The 25,316-nt window shown below is 38.6% G+C and overlaps 1 protein-coding gene across 6 annotated transcripts; it reads right to left on the bottom strand.

The window, feature by feature from the left end:
• Window positions 1-680: 680 nt before the first annotated feature.
• Window positions 681-24,983, bottom strand: Rnf138 (ring finger protein 138). 6 transcript variants are annotated; one of them, XM_087593598.1, is made up of 8 exons: window positions 24,774-24,983; window positions 24,160-24,357; window positions 16,919-17,084; window positions 16,076-16,191; window positions 10,526-10,582; window positions 7,378-7,489; window positions 4,545-4,652; window positions 2,614-2,800 (listed from the first exon to the last, which is right to left on the bottom strand). In XM_087593598.1, the coding sequence occupies exons 2-8, from the start codon at window positions 24,267-24,269 to the stop codon at window positions 2,732-2,734; spliced, it is 738 nt and encodes a 245-aa protein (XP_087449724.1). In that variant the 5' UTR covers window positions 24,270-24,357; window positions 24,774-24,983; the 3' UTR covers window positions 2,614-2,731.
• Window positions 24,984-25,316: the final 333 nt, after the last annotated feature.

Below are 25,316 nucleotides of genomic sequence, written 5' to 3'. Positions count from 1 at the left end.
AAGTGCTCATAACTCCTATCTTTCTAGCTCTCAATACACACTCTACTATGCCTTGTTTCTATTCTCCTTTCCCCAGTCGTACTGTAGAACTGAAACTACAAAACAGGTTTAATCATGCAACATATCCACCTCCACCATAAACTGTAAATGGATCTTCGGGTGTTTTCTGGGACATATCTTTTTTACATAAGCTACAATAGCATTCCTTTGATGGGAGTCTACTGAATATAAAATCTACAATTCCTAGAAAAGGAATGGTTCACAGAAGACAGCAATACTTACCAAAAGCAACCTAACACAAAGATACTATGTATGCAAAATATTCTTAGAGCCTTATCTTGACTATAGCTGATTTCTCCATATTAAAGGAGTCAACTAGATGACTGAGTTTTGGCTTGAATGCTAACAGAACTTGAAATATCCTGCTGAACAGATACTTTATGAAATGGTTTTATGCAGATGTTTAACATTGGAAATACGTAAAAACAAAACCCAACATATATAAATATATATATTCAATGTATATAAATTTCAGCCCAATGTACAGTAGTAAGATAAGCACTTAACAGTCTGACAACTTTTTCAAGTGAAAATAATGGAAAATCTCCTACATGTTTTGCAGGGTCTTATGAGACCTAAAAATGTTTGTCTAAGGACAAATTTTAATTAAGACACACAAGTAGGAGAAAACCATTTTTAATTGAAAAATAAAGCAATACATCTCAATGAACACTGTATTGAAGGACAAAGACTAAACTAAGTTGAAGGAGAAATGGCTTTCCTAAGTGGTACCGTGAAAGCGATGCGTCAGCACACTGCTACAGCTTCCTCCTTCATGCTGGCGGCTACTAACCACCACCACTGAGGCTTCTTCCCCATGAATTAAACTGTAAAGTCAACCCTTGTTCTTAATCTACTGACAAAAAAGAATTTAAAACTTTTTTCCATTTTTAATAAGTTACTAATGCAAAAGAGATAATTCTCATGAAAAAGCTATAAATATATTAATATTTAACTCATCCACAAGACTTCAAACAGGATTCCAAAATGATCTCTAGTACAAGTTTCCCTTTAAGTTTGTACATCCCAGGGAGATTTAGCAACGCACTGGCTAAATTTAACTTTAAAAGCATCCAGGTTATTGCTTCTGTGGAGAGAAGTCTCCCTTTAAAGAGTTCATTATATAGATGTTCCTAGGATTACACTCTTGTATGTCAACTCAAAGTGCTAGAGAACACAGTAAACGTCACGCTCAAGAAATGACAGGGAATAAAAAGGTATTAAGATGTATGGCTTGTTGTGAGTCTACATTACTAAACATAAATAAAGTCATTACTGTTTAACTGAAAAAGGTTTTTACAAAACTGCACATCCAAAATTAACATTTTTATTAAATCAAGTTAAAAAAAATGTTCATTGTAGAAAAGTCAACAAGGGTATTAAGAAAATCAAAATATACCTTTTTTACAATATATGTATATATTAGCAGCAAACTACTTCAGAGATTTTCTTTTGCGTTTAGTTATTTTAAAGAAAGCGTAACAGTGTTATGTTAGTGTGGAATGTCAGAATTCCCTCTTCACCCTGCGCTCTGTGACTTCTCTACATTACCTTATACCAAAGATTAAGAACTCGGTTTTGACTAAAATGTAGTGAAACAGAGGCTGGTAAAATCTCACCACACATCAGCTATGAATCATTTTCAAAAAGAACAAATGAGCACCATTTAACACATTTTTTCAGGTGTAATAACAGCCAACTGTACCACGTAGTATTTGGTTTACTGTTTTAAAAACGTGGTAACATACAAAGTTTTAAACAAATGAGATAAATACTTCAATCCTATATTGCTGTCCATTATTAAAACTCTTTAATAGAAATTCTATACATAACCTGACAAACTCTAGGCAAGGATATATATGTGTATATATACATGCAAAAGTCTATGTACATATCCACATACATCTGCAACTTTGGATTTTTAAAAAACTAATTTAAGTGTAATGTATCATTCACTGACTAAAAAGTTTCATCAGCAAGTGAGAAACACTGACTACAAAGAACTGTCATATAACATATTTGGGCTTACAAATTACTCAACCTAGATTGAAATAACAAACACCACCAACGAAAACTTTTTCTCTTGTTTCTTCTAACCACAAAAGAAGAAACATTTGTACAATACACTTTCAGAGTCAAAATTATTAAAGAAATCTCACTAGTCTTCAAAAATACTAAACATTATATAAATACAATTTTCTTATTGTATCCTCAGCTAGGATCTATTCTTTTGAAAAACCCCTTTGGACCCCCCTCCCCTTTGCACTTCAAGTTTCCACTCTGCAGCTCTGACAAATGGCTCAGGTTTATTAGTTTTATAGGAATCACATCGTTCAGAATTTGCAGTTATCTCTGTACTAAATAGAAGGAACTGTACCAAATTATCAAAAACAACTTAAACATTCAGAATATGTAATACAAGAAAGAAAAAGACAACAGATTCCCTTTTCACCATACAAGTGAAATACGACCCTTTCCATGCTGTTAAAGTAACTGTCTAGAGAATGGAATTAGGGTGGCCCACCTTTATTTTCAATTAAAAACCTAATACAGTAGACTGAATTATTATTTTTATTAATATGCACAGCAAATTACTGAAAACGGTGACTTCATGTCTTCTCCTTAAAGATGGCACTTGTAGGTAGCAAGGAGGCAGAGATGTCTACACACATCACATGTTAACTTGGAAAGACTCTTCCACAGCAGTTTGATATTGGGTTTCCTCATCTAGCTGAAGATTCTTAAAAAAATAAATAAATAAAATAACATGTCAACAAGAAAGTCACCAACTATTCAATTTTATCTAATGCATTACACATCTTCATATACATTTGCAAACAAGGGAGTATATGTACAGCATGCTTTAAAATGCAAGCCTGAACACCACGGTATGTGCCATATTCTCAGCCACTCTGGAACCTAAGGCAGGAGGATACCTTGAGGCCAGCAATTTGAAACCAGCATGGACATAATGGGACCCCATCTCAAAAATCAATACATGGACTTTAAAAATTTTAAGTTTAGCTATAATTATTTAGTAATAACTAATAACTGTTCTGCTCAGCAGAGCATACGTTATACTAACCAAAATTATACTTAATTAAAACTAATAATATGGTAAATATGTATCACTTCCACAAAAGATTTCTAAATTTTGAAGGGAAAGTAATTTTAAGAAAAATAAGCATTTAATGAGTTAACAGTTGAATAACAACTTCTTAACCACAGCATGGAACACAGCTTTAAATTATAAACTGACTCTTAGGACTTGGGGCTCAGTGTCTCAGTGTAGAATGGCTGTTCAGAAGGTACTGAGTCCCGGAGTCTAATCCTCAGCACCAAACCAAACTCCCCAGGCAAAACAACAGCAACAAAAACCTTATCTTTAAAAAACATTATTTACTGTTAATTTTATGTCACATGGGTTAACTTTAAAAGATATCACGACTTTGACTTGACAAATGAAATACAGTTTTCTATGGCAAAGTAAAGCAAAAATTAAGATTAAAATATGGTTAAAAAACTATTTTGCTCTTCCAAATATAGCCCTCTAGACACAGTAACTGCTCTTAAAATGAAAACTTAAGAGTAAAATACAATTACTCCCTAAAATCACTAAACTGGCACATGTAAATTTTACGAACATTTAAATTATTCCAAAATAGTAGACTAAAACTGCAAATTCCATAAAAATAAAAATTATGCATGCCTGCGCTTATCTTAATAGGAAAACAAGCATAAGTTGCTCTTTATTGGAATTAATTGTGTATATAATAAGACCTTAACTACACACAAGCCAAATAAAGTACAATTTTACAATTAATAATGGGAAATTATCATGAATATGAAAAGAAGAAACGGGCCCATTTTGGCCTGAGTCCTTGTTGTCCTTCCTAAGTGGACAACCAGGGTTTTGATGGGTTTTCTTCGGTTTGGTTTGTAACTCTGCCTCGTATGCTAACAATGTTTGTTTGTTTGTTTTTTCAGATTTACTTATTTACTTCATGTATCTCAGACACACCAGAAGAGGGCATCGGATCCCATAACAGATGGTTGGGAGCCACCATGTGGTTACTGGGAATTGAACTCAAGACCTCTGGAAGAGCAGTCAGCGCTCTTAACCACTGGGCCATCTCCCAGCCCATGGCTAACAACTTACTCTATTTTATTCTATATTTGAAACACATCTTCCCACACAGGTTTTACCAATTTTACTTTTCAAGAAGATATAATTTCTCTTAATTCTAGATAATTTTTTACTTAAACCTTCATTTTACAATAAGGGGTTTATTTTTCCAATAATTATCTCTCTAGTATAAACAATAAATTCAATCACCAGAACCTCTAAAGCTTAACGATGTTACTACTAAAAATACAGCAACTTGCTCTTTATCCAAGAAGTCTGATTCCACAACTTGCCTGAAAACTCAAATCCAGATTGAAAGAGTTAAATTAACTTTCTTAATCTTGAAGAACTCACTTACCACAAATTCTCCATAATCAAACTGATGTCTTTGATTTAGATGACTAACGAAATTTCTAGTAATCTGGCTAGGATCTCCCCAAGGAAGAGACACACAAATAGGACATGTCTATGAGAAACAGATTGTTTTAAATAACAAAAATAACAAAAATAATGAAACATTATATAATTGTTGAGAGCATTAAAATACAAGCTCATGTTACTGAAAACATACTTTATTGTGCTTCAGTCTGCTGCATTTTGCAGATATTATATTTATTTGAAAATTGAAAATTTGTGTCTACCCAGTGTGTCTATTTGACACCATTGTTCCAATAGCTCAAACAACCATTAACATTATTTAGCAATGAAGCATTTGAATCAGATAATATATATACTTTAGGCATAATACTACTGCATACTTAACAGACACAGTACATACAGTCTAATTGTAACATTTATATTCACTAAAAACTCAAAAAAGGTATAGCTAAATTCACATCAAATTTTTACTTTTTTTTTTTTTTTTTTTTTTTTTGAGACAGGGTCTTTCATGTAGTTCCAGCTATCCTGGAGCTTGCTATGTAGACCAAGCTGGCTCAAACTCACTGAGATCCTTCTGCCTCTGCCTTCCACGTGCTGAGATTAAAGGCATTCACCACCACTCTTGGCATCAATAATTACTTTAATACTATGATCTATACTCAAACCTACAATGTTTCTAAGATATGACTAAAATCAAAAAGCACTGGATGGTATACAGAGATTGAAACAGGGTCTCGCTATATATAGCCCAAGCTGGCCTTGTACTTATAATCCTTCTATAAGCCTCTCAAGCCTGGGAGTGCAGACACATGCCACCATGTGTCTCTTAAAATCATTTCTAAAAGTCAAATACCATGATCACATCATAAGAGAGACTATGGACATTCTATTACTTAGCCTGTACTAACATCAATGTAATGAGTTTTTATTAACTACCTACCATATGTATAACATAGAATATTATTTGATCTAATTAGTAACAATTACAGAATTATTACTAGTTTGGTGTCATTTATATATAAAAATGGACTGAATTATAAAGTTTAAACTGTATCCTCAAAGTTTTAATAAAGTACATTTTTAAAAGCTGACTGACAAAAAGAAACTTTAATAACTGGATTCTAACCAAAGCTGACAATACACAAAATATTTATGCAGAAAAAAATTACAAATTATACAATTCAATATAAAATTAAGCATGCTGTCTTAAATGTATTTATAACAAAATAAAACAAACTATATTTGTTTATTAAACCCTTCCCATTCTGATGAATGGCTGCAGTAAGTGAAAAAAAAAATCAAAGTTATCCAGGCATTTTTTTTCATATATTTTTCTAGTATATTCACTAAAAATAGGAGTGACTGGTAATGTTATCAATACAATTTACTCCTTGTTTTTGAAGAAGCTGGTTATTACTGCACAAACCTGTACTCCCTAGCCCTATTGTAGACTGGTCTACATTACCTTTACCTCACAGTAATATTTCCCCTTATATGAGGTAATAAAAATTTAATGTCTCATTCTGTCATTGATCATTAGCAAAAATATGCTGTATTAATAACTTAAATCCAAATTTTAATCAACAACCTTTCTCTGTCAATGTATATGTAGAGAAATACAGAGACCACTTCCTCCTGAGGCTGAGGCAGGAAGAATAATACAACTGCAAGGTCTGCTTGGGCAACTAAGTGAGACTTCATCACAAATACTTATCAGAAAAAAATGTAAAGGGCTATAGAGTTTGTCAGAGGCTAAGAGCACTGACTGCAGGATGAGGAGATATCCTCTCAGAGGAGAAGTGGAGAGGAGGATGGGGGAAGGTTTGTGGGAGGAGGTGAGGGGGGCAGTGAGTAGGATGTAAAGTGAATAAATAAATAAGATTATTAACCATAAAAAAGAAAAAGAAAAGAAGAAAAAAATGCTGGCTGCTTTTCCAGAAGTCCTTAGTTAAATTCCCAGCAACCACACGGTGGCTTGTATCTCAGGTGCCCTCTGCTGGCCTGCAGACATCTATGCAGGCAGAACACTGTATACAGGTAATAAATAAATCTTCAAAGGTGGGCGGGGCTGGAATAATAGGATGCTTCTGGGGCAAGTCCAAGGGAAAGGAAATAAAAAGTATTTTCCAGCTTAATAGCTCCTCTTCCATTGTATAGATTTAAAAATCACTTATCTATAAAATATATACTCAATATGAATTCTTCAGGGACCTTAATGTTGGAACCCTGTAATCTACATAAATCTACCCTAAAAATGACATAAAAAAGACAAGTTTTCATCAAAACAAAAACTCTGACTTCTTCAAAGATACAAATAAAACTATCTACTGGTTTTAATTTATTCTTTGGTTTTTGAGACAAAGTCTCACTGGAACAGTTTGAAGATCAGGCTGGTGTCAACTACCTGTCCCCCCAGTGCAAAGATTAAATACATGCCACCATGCTCAGCCCAGTTCTTATACACACATATACTGTCTTCTGCAGCAGATCCCCATGAATAGACCCAGTCCTCTGCATCCAGCAGAATAAAGTACCCAACAGAACTGGTTCCACCACCACCACATAGCAGTATCTAGTTCACCTTTCGTTTTTTCCTACACTAGTCTACATTTCCTCTCAATAACTATCTTGATTACATGAGATAATCAAATTTTACAACTCATTTTTGCATTACAATTATTAGCAAAAATCTACCATGTTCATTATTTAAATACAAATTTATAGAAAGAACCTTCCCCTTTTTGTATACATAAAGAAATAATGGAACAACATGTTTTAAACAAAAGATTCTTTTGAATATATATACTCACCACAGGAACTATCTGAAACAGGTGGTTACTATTACAGTGATCCAATAAACGTTGTCTGGTGAAATTTGACTCTTGACATAAGGGACACTTAAAGGTGGGATGCCCAGAAGAACTACAAAGTAATTCAAATGAGACATATTGAAATTCAAAGCCATCAACATTTTTTAAAAAAATACTCCTGTGTTTTGACCCATTGTTGTAAACTCACTATTGTGTTTTAAGTCAGTTATGAAATTATTCAACAAGTAATTCAGAGTAGAATTTCTCTCACTTTATACAGTACTTGTATTTGTCATTTAAGTCTGTTTTTTCCCCTTAGCACCAATAGTCCATGCCTATAACTCCCAGTATCAGAGGCTGAAGTTGTTGGGATAACCCACACATTGTATCAACAAGCTATGACAGTGTATCCCTGTGTTATTAACTGTTAATTGCTGGGCAGGTGGCCAGGAAACACAAATGTTTGCTTCTTTACCTGCCCAAAAAGAAAGGCAAGCTGCCCTAGATAAGGTCACCTCCAATGCCAACTGGAAGAGGTGTGGTTTTTGCTTAATAAAGAACTGGTGGCTTGGACCAAGAAAATAACCCATACTGAGACATACCTGGAGAAGGTAGAGAGCAAAGACAGCAAGCTATGTGGCAGAGACACAGTAGCAGAAGCCACATTAAGTTTAGATAGGCTAGCTGAAGAACTGCCCCAACAAACAGGCCAACAGCCTTATACTATACAGATGTCTTTATTAAGGTCCCCCCAAAGCCCCTGTAATATGAAGCAGCATGATCATGAGTTCAAGACCAGCCTCACCGACCTAATGAAACCTATCTCCAAACAATTACAAACAAAATACAGGACCATGGTTAAGAAGTTAAATCCAAATTTAATTGTAATCATTCATGTGATGTCAAGTCACTGGTGTTCATTCAAGTTTCTAAATGTCTCCTAACATTTTACAAAGTTCCTATGTAGGAACTTAAGTTTCCAGACTCAGGGGCTGGAGAGATGACGGTTAAGAGCACTGGCTGCTCTTCCGGAGATGATCTGTGTTGTGATATAATCACAACTTGTGTCCAGACATTCCACACCAGGCTAATACAGTCCCACATGGAGAGGTTTGAGGAAGTCAGAGACAAAGGTGTATGGGGGTTGGGGGGCAGGAAAGGTCTGCCTTTTATTTAAACTGCTCCCAGGTGAAGGTAGGAGCTGAACCAAATGTATGCTGGGAATGTATAGCCATTGCCATGGCAACAGATGCACAGGTCCCTGTGGCCTGCAGGTGACATCACTGTTGAAGGCAAACGCAGTTCCTTATACCAATACTCTTGAGTTTAATTCCCAGCAACCACGTGGTGGCTCACAACCATCTGTAATGAGATCTGATGCCCTCTTCTGGTGTGTCTGAAGTAGGCTACAGTGTACCTATATATAAAATAAATCTTTAAAAAAAAAAGTTTAAAAGAAAAAAAGTTTTACAGATTCCAGAAACCACTTCTCAGTGGCTGAATTAAGTGAAGGGACAAGTAGTTATCTGACCTAAACAAATGCACAGTGAAATGTGCTTTACTTCCCTCCCCAAAGCACACAAAATGTAGTTTTTTAAAAAGATTTTATTTATTTTATGTATATGACACACCAGAAGAGGACATCAGATCCTATTACAGATGGTGAGCTACCGTGTTGTTGCTGGGAAATGAACTCAGGACCTCTGGAAGAACACTCAGTGCTCTTAACTACTGAGCCATCTCTCTCCAGCGCAATAATGTAATTTTTAAAAAGGATTTCCATCAAATCCTAACTTTACTCCAGATTAAGAACCTAAAACAAAATTCACTAAAAAAAGCAAAAGCAAAAAAACCAAAGACACTGATAGCAAGAATGTGGTGCTTTAAATAACAACCGCCCACAAAGGCTCCCATGTTTGGATACTTGGTTCCTATTTGTTAGTTAGTACTTTTAGGAAAGGATTAGCAAGTGCTGCCTTGTTGAAAGTGTGTCACTGGGCAGGGTTTGAATTTCAAAAGACTGACAGTGTGCTTTCTTTCTGCTTCCTCCTTGTGTATGAAGAGGAGAGCTGCTCCAGCGGCCAAATGCCAGGCCTCATCACCCCACCTCAGGTTCTGGTCCTCTAGAACTGTAAGCCCCAAATAAACTCTATCTTCTATAAGTTGCATTTGTCATGGTGTTTTACCGTAACAATAGAAACCCTAAGACAAGAGTACTTCAAAACAATCTAAGAATCAAGCATCACTGGATTTAATACCTCTAAACGTCAAGCAAGGGTCAGCTCAATATTAACACTTTTGTCTGAATCATACATGGAAGAAATCTAACCAAGAAAATAGGTAAGTTCTTATATGTTCTTGAAAGCAACAATTTAAGCTATTTACTTCTGAAGCATTAACTTCTAAGCATTACTGTTAGTGATTTAACTGAATAAATGTTTGTTTTAAAAATACAATACCTAGGTTAGAGAGGAGCTCAGCAGCTAAAGACATTTGCCACCTGAGTCCACCACGACCAACATAGTGGGAAAAGGAAACCAATTCCTGCAAGCTGTCCTCTAGATCTCTATATGTGTTTTTAATACAAACACACACACACACACACACACACACACACACACACACACACACACACACACACACACCAAATAATTTTTTAAATGTTTAAATATAAATCTAGTAACTAATCTATTGTTATAACCTACAGGCATGAAATTCAAAGCACTCTGAAGGCTAGCAAGAGTTTAAGGCCAGCCTAAGAAGTAGAGCAAAACCCTGTCTCAGAAAAAAGAAAAATCTCTTATTGAGGATCCAGGGTTATAGCTCAACAGCATCGTGAATCCTTAATGTATAATGCATGCTCAATCCTGAGTTAAATTCTTGGTTTGTTTTTTTTTTTAAGTTTTATTTTATTTACTTCATGTATCAGACACACCAGAAGGTGACATCAGATCTCATTACAGATGGTTGTGAGCCACCATGTGGTTGCTGGGATTTAAACTCAGGACCTTGGAAAGAACAGTCAGTGCTCTTAACCACTGAGCCATCTCTCCAGCCCCAGAGTTAAACTCTTAACCACCACAAATAATAATCATCTTCTATATTACTCAATATTACTTACTAAAGTAGAATTTTTAAAAAACTTTACCTTGTATCCTCTTGATAAGTTTCTGTGTTATCAGATGCAGATGTTTCACTCCTATTACTTAAGAAGCACAGAGGGAAATAATTAGTACTCCACATAACAAAACACATCAGAGTCATTAATGTGAGCTGTTTAATGAAAACGACCAGCCTGCACTTCCAGGGCTGGAGACGGCTCAGCACTTAGAACGTTTGCTGCTCTTGCAGAGGACCCAGCCTCAGTTACCAGCACACAACTCTATTTACCTCCAGTTTCGGAGGATCTGATGGATCCCTTCTGCTCTCTACAGACATCAGGCACACATTTGGGTACACATGCAGGAAAAACATACATTCATATTTTTAAAATAAAGTCTAAACTTCAAGTAGTCATAAAATACTAAATATTCATGGCACTGCTTTCCAAATCAAGAAAGACCGTTTGAATTCCTATTCATTCATGCTTTTTAAGAGAGATTACAGCAGAGCAGTAGCACCACTCAGAAGGCTGAGGGAGGAAAGTCATAGGTTTGAGGCCAGCCTAGACTACAGAAAATTCCAGGTCAGCCAATACCTGCATAATGAGACCTTACCTCAAAAACCAAAAACAATTTCTACAATATTCAGATTCAAAGGTGTAAATTGAAAAACAATTTTGCGGGGCTGAAGAAATGGCTTAGTGTTTAAGAGCAGTCTGTTCTTCTAGGGGTCCTGAGTTCAGTCCCCAGCAACTACATGGTGGGTCACAACTACCTATAGTATGATCTGATGCCTTCTTCTGGTGTGCAGGTGTACCTGCAGATAGAGCTCTCATATACATAAAATAAATACATCTTAAAGAAAACAAAATTTTAAGATCTTTTGCCTCAGTGATGTTCTTTTGGGGGTGATGAGGGGAAATGAGGGCTAGGGATAGGGTCTAGAAATATAGTGCTAGCATTATAGGCATATGCTATCATACTTGGCCCTTGCTAATTTTTTTAAAACTGTGTATGGGTGTTTTGCCCGCATGTAGGTCTATGCAGTACATGCATGTAGTACAGAGGCCAAGAAAGGGTGTGGCATCCACTGTTTCTGAAGTTACAAATGGTTGTGATCCCTCTTGTGGGTACTGAGATTCAAACCTAGGTCCTGTGTTCTTAACTACTTAACAGCCAATGCTCCTAACTATTAAGCCATCTCTCCAGCTCTCTTTGTTAAAATTCTTAAACCCTGGAGTTGAAGTAAAATATTTGTGAACTTTTGTCATGTAGCTAGGATATGGTAGAAGATTGTGGCTTCCAAAGTGGCAATTTCACAAAACATAAGAATTTTTAAATGCTGATTATTCCTTAAAAAATGAAAAAAGAAACTAGGCTTCATTAGCACACTTCTCTAATACACTGACTATCCTGACATATTTACTTGTACCCTATGCCAGAAAGTCAGAGGCATATGAAGTATTAGAAGGGGCACTGCATACAAAAACTGTAAGTAACAGGCCACAGAAAGTGATAAGTATATTGTCCGTATTACAAAAACAAGTACTTACAAGCACTGGGATTTCTTTTCCCGTTCACTAGCCTACTTCTACCATGGGGGAACACCTTTTTTCTTTTTCTCTTTTTTTTAAAGATTTCATTACATGATGTGTTTCAGTGCAGGTGATCTTAGAGTCCAGAGACATCTCTCCCCTCTCCCCATCGATTCTAGCTGGAGTTATGGATGGTTCTGAGAGCCACCTAGTGTAGGTGCTAGGAACGATACAGGTCCTCTGAAGAGCAAACCATACCTCCCTAACCAACCCCTGAAGCAACACCAACAAAAACAAAAAAACATTTCTCTTGCCAGGCATCATGATTCCTATAATCCCAGTATTCAGAAGCCAGTTCACCAGTTGGAAGATTGCTCAAAACTACCTAAAAATCACATGGCAAAATCCTGTCTCAAAAACAAAACAAAACAAAATAAAACCCCTAAGTTCTGAGGATGTAGATAGGTAAAGCTATGGGGCCCTATCTGATCCCTAAATATAATAAAACAAATAGAACAAAAAAACCCACCTTTTTGACGGGAATGGTGGCACACATCTTTGATCCCAGCATGCAGGAGGCAGAGACAGAGGCAGGCAGAGCTCTGAGTTTGAGGCCAGCCTGGTCTACAAAGCAATACCAGGACAGCCAGGGCTCTGCTACACAGAGAAACCCTGTCTCAAAAAAACAAAACAAACAAAAATCACCTTTTAAAATCTAGCCCATGTCCATACTGAAAATTCACTAAGCCTTCTATTCCAAAATTCATAGGAAATATATTAAAACAAAACAAAACAAAAAACTAGACCCCAGATAAGATTTTGCAGTAAATAAATGCAATAAAGCTAAAAGGGTCTAATCGGAACATACATTTCTATCAATAGGAAGAAATTCTAGGTAAGGACATTTTTCACAGGGTAGCTAACAGTCTAAAAAAAGAAAAAGCCTTGGAAGGGATGGATGGATGGATGGATGGATGGAAGGAAGGAAGGAAGGAAAGAAGGAAGGAAGGAGGGAGGGAGCAAGAAGACTGGCTAGATAGACAGGTAAAAGGTCTACCTGCAGAGCTGGTTAGGCACAGAGGTGGTTAAGTGCACTCCCAGCACACACACATGCAGGCAAACACCAAATGACATAAAACAAAGATACATCAAAATTTTGCTGGTTGGAGTGGGGAGGAGGCCTGGGGGTAGGGGGAACATCCTCTTGAAGATAGGGGGAAAGAGTGGGATGAGGAACTATGGGAGGGAGGACCAGGAGGGTGGCAACGGATGGACTGTAAAAAATTTTTTTTTAAACTGGTCATGGTGGTGATGCACACCTTTATTCCCAGCATGAGGGAGGCAGAGGCAAATGGATCTCTGAGTTCAAGGCCAGTCTGGGAAACAAAGCAAATTCCAGGACAGCCAGAGCTAAACTGAGAAACCTTGTCTCAAGGGAGAAAAAAAGAGTCTACCAGCTGAGCTGGCAAGGTATGTTTGGGTGCTAAAGAAAAACAGTATCACTTATAAAGGATGTAGGTCAAGTGTGAACATCATGCAAGACATTATTCAAGTTAACCTTCCCTACACTAACACACGTCAACCCCAATCTTAAAGAGGTGAGAAAACCAAGGCACAAAATTTTGACCAAGTCAAACGATTATGAAATAACAGCTTCAATCTGAGCCAGGGCACTCTTAAATCTAGTGTGCATGGAAGCAGTGCATTTTCCTTTGTTCATTCATTCATCTTTGAGGTACTGGAGATCTAATCTAGGGCATCACACTATAGCCCCAACCCTATCCTACAGCACTGGGGGTATCTTGCTACAGTTGACTTGTCTGGCCTTGAAAGCCTAGGGGGATCTTGTGACCCTCCTTCAACCTCCTGAGTAGCTGGGATTACAGCCCTATATCACCAGGCCTGTATTTTATTGTATTCATTCACTTACTTTTAAGTAAAGCACTCATGAAAGCTAGTTCTGAGGGGAGACATGGACAAACAGACCCTGGACCCTCAGGGTACATCATTAAGTTCCAGGTTCAAAGACTATCTCAAAAGCTATGGTAAAAAGCTACTGAAGAGCTGGAAAGATGACTCAGTGGTTAAGAGCACTAACTGCTCTTCCAGAAGTCCTGAGTTCAAATCCCAGCAACCACATGGTGGCTCACCACCAATCTATAATGAGATCTGATGCCCTCTTCTGGTGTGTCTGAAGACAGCTACAGTGTACAGTATACAATAAAAAACCTACTGAAGATGGAACTCAACACTAGCTCCTTGCACCGTCACGGCTGCCACTGCTGCTGCCACCATCGCCACTACCACCACTGAACATACACATATACAAAAGGGTCAAGTGAAGGAGACTGGAATAGTACTTTGTGCTATTGGTCAGATATTAGAGCTTGGAGATTTAAAATCTTTTCCTAAACACTAAAGGAAATATATGGGGCAAGGCTGGAAGAAGGTTTTAGTAGTTAATCATCCAAGTGAAAAAAAAAAAAAAAAAAAAAGAGGACCCGTTTGGCTGCAGCAACCTCATCAATTAGCTCCTGACTACCTGTAACCCCAATTCCAGGGGCATCTGACACCTTCTGGCCTCTGCACTCACATGAACATAACACACAGAGAGATTACACAGATTAGAGTGCCATCTGGCAGATTCAAGAGCTACCAAGTAAATTCAGAGAAATATGAGGAACTGAGAGAAGTAACAACAGGAAAGAAAAAAGCAGATAAGGAATATTGGGACTAAATAAGGAATTATTAGGACTAAACACTGTCTGACCAAATGAATCTAAGGAACCAAATGAGCAAGCTCTGTCTCCTAGGGTAGACAGCTGTCACTTAACAAGTAGTACAGGTATCTAAATTGAATTTTAAAGGATGCTCACAGAAGAGCTAGGAGTTTGCTCAGCAGGTATAAACACTTGCTACTTACTAAACCTGATGACCACCAGGAGTGACGGCATTCCTATAATCCCAGCAAAAATAGCCTGATCTTTTTGAGTCTCTGACTGTCAGTCCTCCAAGGCCAGGCTGGCCTGAGTTCCAACACAGCCAGGACTATATATAGTCCAAGACCCTGTTTTGTTTTTATTTTGTTAAAAAAACAAAATAAAAAGGCCAGAAGACCTGAATTTAATCACTAAGACCCACATAGAATAAGAAAACTAGGGGGCTAGTGAGATGGCTCAGTGGTTAAGAGCACTGGCTGCCCTTCCACAGGTCCTGAGTTCAATTCCCAGCAACCACATAGTCGCTCACAACCATCTGTAATGAGATCTGATGCCCTTTTCTGGTGTGCAGGTGTACATGCAGATATACATTAAACAAATTAAACAAACTTAAAAGAACACTAACTCCTCCAAGTTATCCTCTGATATCTCTCTCTCTCACGCACGCACACACACACACACACACACACACACACACAAAAATAAATGTAATAAATGTTTTAAAATGATGTAACAAAAAAAAAATCACTTAAAAAAAGCCATATATTGATGCCAGGTTTGAGATTGCCTATTTGTAAGCCAAGTACCCAGAGAAACAGGAGTTCAAAACCATCATGGGCTATGTATGAAGTTCAGGACCACCTTTGGATACATTATACCCAGTCTCAAAATAATAGTAAGTAAAAGTGGCAGGAGTAATGGCAGAACATATCTGAGAGAAGATACAAAAAGCTTTAAAAAATTGTAGCTAAAAAAGAACTTAAATGTTATTATCAGAATTACCTTCAAATACTAAGTCTATTCCTTAGAGAGCAATGAAAAAAATTCCAATATTTAAATACATTAAAGTGATTTTCCTAATTTCCAAATTATTTATTTCATCAGAAAAATCAGTTGAGTCTTCAACTCCCAGTTATAATTTTTGTCCCAAGAAAGACTCTCAGGAAGCTTAGGTTATCATGAACTTGGTCGCCAAGATACAATATTGTATATATCTAATAAATTTAAGACAAATTCTAGTTAAGATACTAAGTGTAATTTGTTAAACATATACACCCCATGTAATTCCCCATCTTGCTTAATAAAATTTTGCTTTTTAAAGCTAAAGGTAAATGCTGCTTACCTGCTCCTTACTGAATCTTGAGAAATCTTAACATTTGGAATGACAGAAGAGACACCATATTCATCCTGATACTTCTTACAAGATTTGTAATGATGTCTCATGCGATAAAATTTAATCTGTAAATTATAGGTTAAAATATCTTTAAAACAGAATGCAAAAACCTTGATACTGTCAATAATAAGAAAAAAGATGAAGATAGGTAACTAAATATTTAAGTCCAAAAGTTTGATATAAAAAATGAGTATCAGGCAGGATTGCACACCTTTAACCCCAACACTTGGAAAGCAGTTCTCTGAGAGGTCAAGGCCAATCTTGCCTAGACAATCAGATCAACCAGGGCTACATAAGGAGACCTTGTCTCCAAAAACAACAACAACAAAAAGAAAAATAATTATAGGTAATACATTGTTGTTTATCATATCCACAGAATACAGCTTCCATTAACTTATGTATTTCTTAAATATTTAAGTGGGCTAGAGACTTCTATCAGTACCTAAATCTATTTGACTAAATTATTAACATTTAAGAGTTAGGTAGAACTTTTAAAAAAGCTTTGTATATAGATCTTTAAAGACTGTGAGCTTATTGAAAAAGTAAAATTTTAATTTTAAAGATAAAACTCTAAATTCAACAAGGTTTTTGATATATAAAACTTTCTGGTCTTTTCTACATAATTCTCAACTGAAATAACATCTTGTTTATTTTGTTTTTATAGCCCAAACTGGCTGTGAACTTGCAACTCTCCTGAGCAGAGATTATAGTGTACAAAATGCTCTGGAAACGCCTTTCTTTTCAACGCCATATTCACTGGAAAATTACAACAATTACATAATATAACCCTACCTTTTTTGAACAGCATCTGCAGCTACCAGAAACCCTCCTCATGATATTTTCAAGATCTATGGCCCGTTCCGGACATGCTCTTTCTCTTCTAGTCACACTTCCGCGACATAGGGGACAATGTATTCCACTCTCTCTCATTGCAGTCAGGAAACATTTTCTACAGAAACTAAGCCAAACATTTGTGACAGGTTAATTACAGAAAAAAAGTTATGAAACACAACAAGTGATTATGGATACATAGTCAAGCTATTGAAAATGTACAGCTCAGTTTTAAATTATATATGTTTTTCTGGCAATAAGACTAATAACTGATTTAGACAGTAACAAAATGAAATTATACTTATACACATTTTAAATTTTCTTTCTTTTTAAAAGATTTATTTATTATATAAGTACACTGTAGCTGTCTTCAGACACACCAAAAGAGGGCATCAGATCTCATTACAGATGATTGTGAGCCACCATATGGTTGCTGGGATTTGAACTCAGAACCTCTGGAAGAGCAGTCAGTACTCTTAACCTCTGAGCGGTCTCTCCAGCCTTTTTTTTTTTTAAGGATCTCACTCTAAGCTCAAGCAATCCTACTTTAATTTCCTGAGTGCTGGTATGTGTCACCACACCCAGCTGCATTTGTGTTTGAAAACTGTAAAACAAAAGACAGGTGTTGTGCCACAGGCCTTTAATCCCAGCACTCAGGAGGGTGAAGCAGAAAATCTCAGTGAGCTCAAGGACTGACAGAACTACATTAACATAAAAAAAAAGACCCTGATTCAAACAAACAAAAAACACCCAATAAATAAAAAAATTTTATTTCCAATCTTACTGTTCCTTCTAAACCACAAACATGCCTCTTCAGATATAAACTTATTATCTCCCTTTGTCCTAGGCTAGATAAATCTAAACAGAACTTACTTCAAAAGAAAGCCTGATAGGAAGAGAAGGAAAAGGTGCAAATAAAAAAATTTCTAAACTATTTCAATATATCAAAAGAACCTATTGGGGCTGGAGAGATGGCTTAGTGATTAAGATCAATGACTGCTCTTCCAGAGGTCCTGAGTTCAAATCCCAGCAACCACATGGTGGCTCACAACCATCTGTAATGAGATCTGATGCCCTCTTCTGGTGTGTCTGAAGACAGCTACAGTGTACTTATATATAATGAATGTCTTTTTTAAAAAAAAAAAAAAAAAAAAAAAAAAAAGAGGGTTGGGGATTTAGCTCAGTGGTAGAGCGCTTGCCTAGGAAGCGCAAGGCCCTGGGTTCGGTCCCCAGCTCCGAAAAAAAGAACCAAAAAAAAAAAAGAACCTATAACTTCAGAACAGTACATATAGAAGGGGAATTTGTTGGCAAGAGATTTGGAGGAACCGAGAATGAAATGAGAGAAGGTAACTGAAGATGAAAATGAACAAAACTATTATATGTACTGGACTGTCAATAGATTTTTTAAAAATCATAGTGAGTTTCCAATAAACTAGAGCCACATAGCTCAAACTTCATTTCAAAATAGAAAAGCCTGGTATTTTGGTACACGTGCTTATCATCTCAGAACTTGAGACAGGAAAATCAGAATTGTTACTAAATGTAAACTTTCACTTGGATGAGAACTTACTTCCAGCAGTTTACAAATATTACTTGACATTTTACAAATCACCTGAAACAACACAAAATCACCTGGGTAAAAAAAGTCAATAGAGGTACTGGATTAGGTTGACTGGATCTGTGGGTATATTTAGGACTATCTTGATAGTTATTGATATAACAGACAGCAACATTCCCAGGATTGCAGCCCTGAACTAAACACCTGACAAGCAAATTTATATAATCAGCTAGCTGAGGAGCAAGCAAGGTTTTGTACATTTATGTCTCTGCTCTTGACTGTGGATATAACGCTTTGAGTTCCTGCCTTGATATTTCCAAAATAAGACTGTGATTGTAAATCAAATAAACCCCCTTCTCACCTGTTGCTTTTTGTCAAAATTTTACCAAAACAAAAATAAAAAAGAAACTAAGATTTTAAAGATTACAAAGTAAAATAAGAGAAATAACCTTATCAATACCCACTCTATTTTCTCCTGAAGTATTTTTTTGGATACTTGCTTCATACACACACACTTTATGACCTTTTCAGAAACAATATTGCTATGTAGCCCACACTGGCTTCAAATTCATGGCAGTCCTCCTACCTAACCTTCTAAGTGCTGTTTTTATATATGTGCCCCTATGCCTGGCTCAACTTCAATAATCTTGGGAGAGACAGATCAACAGAACTCATATAGGCTAGATAACTATGTCAATACTGGGCTCTATTTCCAGTTCATTTCGGTGTTTTGAGGCAGGAGCTCAGTTGCAATAGCCCAGCCTTAAAATTCCAATTTTCCTTTCTGTCTTCCCAGATGCTGTTGCAGGCCTGACCCACCCAAGGCCTACTTTATTTCTGGGTGCTGGGGATTGAACCCAGACCCTTAAGCATTGCTAGGCAAGCACTTTAGCACTAATATCCTCATCCCTCACTTTGTTTTACTTATTTTTAGGCATTTTTTCTGACTACTCTAAGGTTACTGCTGTAGTTTGGATTTTTTGTTGTTGCTTTGTTTTTGTCTTGTCTCGTTTTTTTTCCTATTCTGTCTACTCCTCCTCAGGTACAGCTTTCTCTACTTCTAGTTATGCATTTGGGTCTAAGACCTCTTCTTGTTTTCAGTATACTTTCTGATGAATACACACACAAAACAACTTTATATCTATTTATTCCAAATCTATATACAGTATATACATATAAGTACTGAAATAAGTACTGTATAAGTCATCAAATCTTATACAAAATCCTTAAAATGTCAGGAGTCTCTTACCACTATTAATTTAAGGTTCTATCATTTTCTTCCCTGACATGTCATGTCAATATCACTAATCTCAACTGACAATCTGAAACTTGACACTAATATAAACTTTCTATAAGTGAAAGAAACCTCCCAATACTACTCTCCTGCCAAAATAGGTCTCTAACTTCTAGGAAAACATTCAATGGGGTGTGTGTGTGTGTGTGTGTGTGTGTGTGTGTGTGTGTGTGTAAACTCCAGCTCCACTACACATATTCTTTGGTTTCTTCTTGCCACAGTATATGAAGGTATATACCACTATGCCCAAAATACAAATTCAGACTAGTAATTTCATCAAGGAAATCAGCATTTATGTTTATATTCCTAAACTGATTTTAGACACTTGCTTGTGAGTACCAACATAAAACTTTCTATCCAAAAGCTTGTATCAGTTAACATTCATTTATAGGTTTTCTCCACTAGACATTAACACTTCCCCAAGAAAGTGCACTGAGTACTCCTTGTCCCAGCCAAATAGAAAGCCTTAGACAATTCCTATTTGAAGAAATAAATGGAGATTAAAGGGACATTTATATTTTTGGTAAAGTAATTGTAATGATTTTGCTCCTTCCTGTCATTGAAATGAGAACTTATTTTTAGTGTCTACAAAATCGGCAGTGACCCCAAATCCTTAACCTCATCCCTCTCTATGAATCAGAAAGTAATTTGGTACTCTTTTTTGCTTTTTCAAGACAGGGTTTCTCTGTGTAGCCTTGGCTATCCTAGAACTTACTCTGTAAACAAAAATGGCCTCAGACTCAGAGATCCACCTACCTCTACCTCCTTCCTGAGTGGTGGGATTAGAGGTACGGGCTGCCACTGCCTAACATAAACTGGTATTTTCCTTCTGTATGTTTGCTTTGTCCAATTCTGATGTTAGTTTTGTTTTATTATATATGACTTTATCATTATCTCTTAGAAGCCTACTTTCTTTGTTTTGTTTTGTTTTTCAAGACAAGCGTTTCCCTGTATAGTCCTGGCTATCCTTGGAACTCACTCTGTAGATTAGGCTGTCCTTGCACTCAGATATCTACTTGCCTCTGACTCTTGAGTGCTCCACCATGCCCACCACCTGTTTGTTTTCTTGTAAGAAAGGAAATGGATCTGGATGGGTTGGGAAGTAGAAGGAACTGAGTAGTAGAGAAAGAGAACAATATTAGAATATATTACCTGAGGGGCTGGGGGAGAACCCGTTTTTAATAATGGGAGAAAAGGAATTTAGTATACTGGAGTACATACATACATTAAGGCACTAAGCTTAAATGTAAGTCCCATCTCAAACACACAACCTGATTTTACAGAAAAATAAACTTGTCTATAACTCTGAGAAAAAAAAATGTCGTAAACTAATACAGTACACTTTAAATTCTAGATATAAAAACAAATCAATTTCTATACCCCATTCAATCCAATCTAGACCCATTCCAACATTACCTACCTTTTCATCTACATAAAACTTTTTTTCCTCACTCTTTTTTTCAAATTCACTATTCATAAGAACAAAGCAACTGTAGGAAAAGGTAGAGAGCTATTCTGCTCATGTCGAAGATTATTAAGTTAATCTGAAGAAAGGCCACACTAAGTTAAAAAAAAAACATCCCTTTTAGTGGAGCTAAATTATAGTCCTTCATTTTAAATATAACAGAATCTCACACACAGAATTTTGAGGGGGCTAAAAACGACAATGGAATTTACGAGATCATTGACCTCAGAGTATCTGAACTGATTCTGTACATAAAAGACTTACCACATACACAAATAACAGCTACTGTAGCTTCTGCTCACTTCATCAGCACCAAATAAAGGAATGTCAGGCTGTTATTAATCTTTTTTGTAAAGAATTCTTTTTTTACAATTTTAAATGTGTTTTTGTGTATGGATGTGGATATGAGTCCAGAGGGCAAAGATGTTGGATCCCCTGAAACTAGAGTTAATAGTTATCTGCCTGATCTGGGTGGCAGAAACTGAACTCAGGTCCTGGGGAAGAACAATGATTGTTCTTAACTTCAGAATCACTTCTTCAGTCCTCTTTAATCTTTCTTTATTTTATTTATTTTTTTTTTTTTTTGGTTCTTTTTTTCGGAGCTGGGGACCGAACCCAAGGCCTTGCGCTTCCTAGGCAAGCGCTCTACCACTGAGCTAAATCCCCAACCCTCTTTAATCTTTCTTGATGAGCAAAGACAATTTACCTATTTCATCATTAACAGCTAACTCACATGAGAACCACAGAATAGAATTAGTGAAGATAAAAGAACAATAAAGAATTAACCCATACCCAGAAGTAGACAGTCAACACAAGAGTTCATTCAATGGTACTTCTATATAGATTTTTTTTTGAGTGATATTACTTTGAGCACTTTTTTATCCATTTCCTTACATATTCTATTTTCTGATTTTTGTGGTTTTGTTTGTGTTTATTTTTATTCTGGTTTTATTGGGGTTTGTTTGCTAAAGAGACAGGTGGCAGCCTAGACAGAAAGCTAGTCAGAGAACTAAAAAAATGTGATATGGACACGAAAACTAGCTCTTTACAACTGAAGGCATCTGGTGGTGGTGTGGGAGGGAAAGGACTCAGTTCTATTTAAGAGGCAGGCGGACCATTTAAGAGTTTGACCATGCTCCAATGAGTATATGAATAACAAATTACATTTGATATTTTGTTTATTTTTAGTTTTTTCTAGGGGGGGTCACAAAGGTTGGAGGCGGACATGGAAGGTCTGGGGAGTGAGTATGATTTGGGGTGCATGATGCGAAATTCCAGAGAATCAATAAAAATGTTATGTTTAAAAAAAAAAGACAGGTTGGAGGGGGACCATCACCAGAATATATTGTACAAATTAAGATTATCAATGTCAAAAATATTACACTTTTAAGACACCAAAATTCTATCCATCACTCCTTTTTCTTTTAGAAGGGAGAGTGTTGGAATATTGGTACTATTGGTTGGTTGTGTTTGAGACAAGGTCTTGCTTGGTGTGTAGTCCAGAGTGGATTGGAACATTAGATAACCAGGCTAACCTCGAAGTCAAAATCTTTCTGCCTAAGGTTCCCAAGCACCACCTCACCTGGCTTCTACCTATGCCTTGACAAATTAGAGACCCATCACTTTAAAAAAAGTGTGTCTGGGGCCAGTGGGAGGGGGAGCAGTGCTCCCCTTTAATCCCAGGCCAGTCTGGTCTACAGAACTAGTTTTAGGATATCCAAGGCTACAGGAAAAAACTCTTGTCTTGAAAAAACGAAAACAAAACAAAAATAACAGAGAGAGGGGGGGGGGAGGGAGGAACTTATCTAGAAATTTGAATTCTTTTCAGCTGCTTGAAAACACAGAACTTTTTCAGGCTCCACCTGCCAAAAATTCATTTCTAAGTTTGGCAGGGAGCCTAGGCACTGGTTATCTTTAGTATATAAAAGTCCCTCAGGGGAGCCTAGCTCGACGGCCCATGCCTGCAATCCCAGAGACAGGTGGATCACTGAGTTGAAACCAGTCAGGGCTGCACGAGTCCTTCTCTCTCTCTCTCTCTCTCTCTCTCTCTCTCTCTCTCTCTCTCTCTCACACACACACACACACACACACACACACACACACACACACACACACACACACACTCTCACACAGTTCCTCACGGGCTCTGATCATTACCCAGGTTTGTGAGATGCTTAGTATACTTTCTCAAGGTCTGTTTCCAACTCCCACTGACACTGGTTGTCTAGAAAATGACTGAAATTCTCCCTCTGCCAAATAAAACCTACCTCAAGTCACCTTGCCCAGCCCAGCGCCTTTGTGTTCTACCTCAGCCCTGGAGTAAACACCTCCTGTAACTGAACGATGTCTTGCCTCCATACTTGTTATAACCCAGCAATAATAAACATGATAGCACAAAGGGAGCTATCTCAAGCCCCGGAAATCCTGCCAGTTTCGGAGTGGGAGAAGGAAGCTACCTCATTTTAGACCGTTTATCACTGAATTTTTAAATAAGCTCAAGGATGGTGTGAGGGAGCGTTCAAGGGCTAGACGGAGGGGGGCGGGGAGGGTGGTTCTCGCACAGGCAGGGCTAGGGTCTAAAAAACGAAGCAAAGCCCGGAAAACGAGGCAGGTAGCCAAGCGGGCCCACACACCTCTGCCGGGCCCAGGCCGAGCACTCAACGTCCCGGCCTCCACAAGGGTTGCTAGGAAACAAAAAAGGCTCTACGTTCTCTGTGATTCCTCTCAGGCCTGGCGAGGACCACAAGGGACGCCACCGAGAGGGCCTGGACACCGCCCCCGGGCGCGGAGAGCAGGCGACCGGGACAAGGCCGGGCGGTGGGGGTCACGGGCTCCTGCGGGCCGCGGGGCCGGTGCGCCGCACGAGGGAAGGGGCGTCTACTCACACGTGCTGACAGGCCGCGGTCCGCACCGGCGTCTTGAGCACCTCCTGACAGACTGGGCAGTAGAAATCATCTTCCGTGTAGGACGTGTCCGCCGAAAGCTCCTCGGACATGGCGAGGGGTGGGCGGGAGAGGCGACAGCGCCCGCAGGAGCCGAGGTGGCGGCGGCGGTGGCCCTGAGCCTGACGCCCGGAGAGAGCCCTGAAGGGGGAGGGAGTCGTGTCAGGAAGCCGCTCGCTCAGGAAGCGGCCTGCGTCAGGAAGGGGGCGGGACTCGGGGGCGGGGCGGAACGCAGAGACAAGGCAGCAGCATGAGCAGGTCCCGCCCATTCTCCGCAGGGGACACAGCGTGAGGGCGGGGCTTAGCAGGGAGGTGAGGTAGCCGACGCACTCATTGGCTACGGCGAAGCGTCTATCAACGGCGCGCGCCGAAGCCCCTCCCCTGCCGGCCGCCATGGGGCCTGTAGCCCCGCCCCCAGCGGCCAGGCTCCACCGCTATACAGACCGGCGCTCGCCGGTGAGCCTGTCTTCCTCTGTCGCTCTCACAGGCGCTTTCGGGCTTCCCACGCCCTCCCTGGCCCGCCCCTCTGTCTCTTCCACTCAGCCCGTTGGTCTCACCTCAGATGCCCTGAGCCCGCCGCGCCTCACACTCCGTCTCCGTCTAGGCCGCAGAGCGATGGTCCCGCGCCGTCTTCTGGTATCAGTCCCGGGGTGCGCAGGCCTCATGGAACTAGGCCCCAGTGAGGCTCGTGATGCACCGTGAAGCCCCCACCCCCGGAGCCGCAGTCCCGCGGCATTGCGCGGCTCTCAGCGGGCCGGCGGGTCACCGCCCACGGCAGGGCGGGGGCGGTGGTCGCCAGCTCGGGCCGCTATGGCAACCAGGGCCGGCGCGGCGGCGGATTGTGACGAAAGCAATGGGCGGTGGTCTCCGGTAGCCTCCAAAGCTGCCCCGCAGTATGGGTTCCGTTTCTTGTTCCTCTTTTCGCGGAGATTTTTCTTCCGTACAATTTCTTTTTTCTTCCTTCTTTTTCTCCTTTGCTTTGTTTTTTGGGGATGGTTTGTTTGTTTTGGTTTGGTTTTTTGAGAGTTTATCTGTAGCCTTGGCTGTCTTGAAACGAGCTCTGGAATTAGATTAGATCCGCTTGCCTGCGCCACAATCTC

Source organism: Rattus norvegicus, chromosome 18, assembly GCF_021556685.1.
Source record: "Rattus norvegicus strain SHRSP/BbbUtx chromosome 18, alternate assembly SHRSP_T2T, whole genome shotgun sequence".
NCBI lineage: Eukaryota > Metazoa > Chordata > Mammalia > Rodentia > Muridae > Rattus > Rattus norvegicus.
This window is presented reverse-complemented; position numbering and strand designations above follow the sequence as displayed.